General features: G+C 63.2%; 1 protein-coding gene across 1 annotated transcript in view; it reads left to right on the top strand.

Moving 5' to 3' along the window:
- Positions 1–1,939, top strand: part of Ppp1r1b (protein phosphatase 1 regulatory inhibitor subunit 1B) — a 5,649-nt gene that overhangs the window by 1,677 nt on the left and 2,033 nt on the right. Inside the window, exon 4 of the mRNA XM_010620040.3 lies at positions 1,446–1,649. Within this exon, the coding sequence (XP_010618342.1) occupies positions 1,446–1,649 (204 nt within the window). The remainder of the gene's footprint in view (positions 1–1,445; positions 1,650–1,939) is intronic.

Genomic DNA, 1,939 nt, shown 5'->3' on the forward strand with positions numbered 1-1,939 from the left:
GGGAAGAGACTGGGAGAGGGGTGCCACCAGCTACTTCCTCGCTGGGCCTCCTGGGGCTTAAAAAGAGGGACTTAGCTGGCACAGGGGCGCTCGCCTGTGATCCCAGTAGCACTCACGAGGCAGGATTGCTGAGAGTTCGAGGCCAACCTGGGCTACATGGTGAGACCCTGACTCAAAACCAAAAAGAAAAGTGACAAAAGGAGACCTGGGTTAGGGAGAGCTCAGGGCCCAGAAGTGGAGAAGCTTGGAAGGCACAGTCTGGGAGGGGGAGGAGGAAGGGCGGGCTCCGCGGGTGGGGTGTGCACTACAGGCCAGCGCTGCCCCCTCCTTTTGCCCCAACCGCAGGGCGGCTGGAGACAGGAGGGTGCTGGGTGGTAGCTCCCACCCTTTCTGGGGGACTTGAGAGAAGGTGGAAACACCAGGTCTTCACCTGGGGGAGGAGTGGACACCAAGGTCACACTTGGCTCTAGGTAAAGCTCTGGCGTGTCCTGAGGCCAGAGCAGGGTGATTTATTGGGCTTTTATTGCCTGAGTGGCCTGCCCAGAGCCAGCGGGAGGTTCATGCACCACACAATGCTCCCTCTGTGCCTGTCCCCAAGTTGGCAGGATCCCGGGGGCCATCACTGCCCAGGAGGTTTCCAAACCCCTGGTTGGGGGGGGGAGCAAGTAACTGCCAACCCCACCCCCGGTCGGCTCTGCCCTTGGTGTCCCTTGGGCTCTCAGCCTCACCACCACCTCTGCCCCCCGCCCCCGGCCCCTGCCATTCCTCCCTCCCGACCCCCTGCTCCACTGCACCTTCCTGGGCGCTCCCTGAGCACCTCCCGGCAGTGGGGGTGTCAGCAGCTTTCTAGGTCACCGCAGAGGGAGCTGGGAGCTTGGGGATGTGGGTCAAGATGTTGGGGGCTGCACTGGAGCAGGTCACTTCCCCAGGCATGGGCTCCCTGGCTGTGGACGACGGTGTCCTCAGTCCCAGCCTCGACCCCACCCTTGGCACCTAAGACTGGGTGGTACTGTGGGGGTGGGCGCAGCACGGCAGAGGCAGGATCTGAGTGAGTAGTGAGCCTCAGGCGGGCTGACACCCCCCAAAGAGAAGCCAAGTCCCTGGCCCAGCCGGCAGCCTGGTGCCTCCTGCCTGGAGTTCAGCCGGTCTGCATGGCCTGGGGGCCTGGGCACTTGGCAGAGCAAGCCCCCAGCCAGGGAACATCGAGCTGCTGCTATGCCTGTCTGGACTTGCCCAGCCTGGCATCCTATGGCGAGGGGCACTTCCTGGTGCCAGTCTCCATGAGGCCAGCATCTCAGGACAGCTGAAAACCAAACACGCAGTCTGCCCCCTGCTGCTGCTCCTGCCTCGGGCTGGCCTGTGGCCATGGCGCACACTCTGGGAGGCGGCACTGGGCACCCTGCTGCCTGGGCCCAGCCGACCCTGCCCTGCCTGGGCCCTGTCAGCCGTGCAGCGCATCGCCGAGTCCCACCTGCAGACCATCAGTAACCTGAGCGAGAACCAGGCCTCGGAGGAGGAGGACGAGCTGGGGGAGCTGCGCGAGCTGGGGTATCCAAGGGAGGATGAGGAGGAGGACGAGGAAGAGGACGAGGAGGAAGACGAGGAGGAAGACAGCCAGGCTGAGGTCCTGAAGGGCATCAGGGGCTCCGGTAAGTGGACTGGACCGTGACACACGGCCATGAGGTCCCACAGCACTTGTCCCTGGGTCGCTGTGGTGACCCTGCAGCAACAACACAGGGGCCTCCTCGTCCCACGCTCTCCATGGCCTCATCTGAACCCTGGGCTTCCTCCACCCTCCCTCTCCCAGTCAGATCTTCAGAGAATTAAGGCAAGGCCACAGGAGGTTTGAGGCTAGAGGCAAAAAAGAACTTCTAAGCTAGGTCTGGTGAAACATGCCTGTGATCCCAGAACTTGGGAGGATGAGGCAGGAGGATCGCAG

The sequence above is a fragment of the Fukomys damarensis genome, unplaced genomic scaffold (assembly GCF_012274545.1).
Source record: "Fukomys damarensis isolate Sample0158 unplaced genomic scaffold, DMR_v1.0_HiC HiC_scaffold_13, whole genome shotgun sequence".
In the NCBI taxonomy this organism is placed as follows: Eukaryota; Metazoa; Chordata; class Mammalia; order Rodentia; family Bathyergidae; genus Fukomys; species Fukomys damarensis.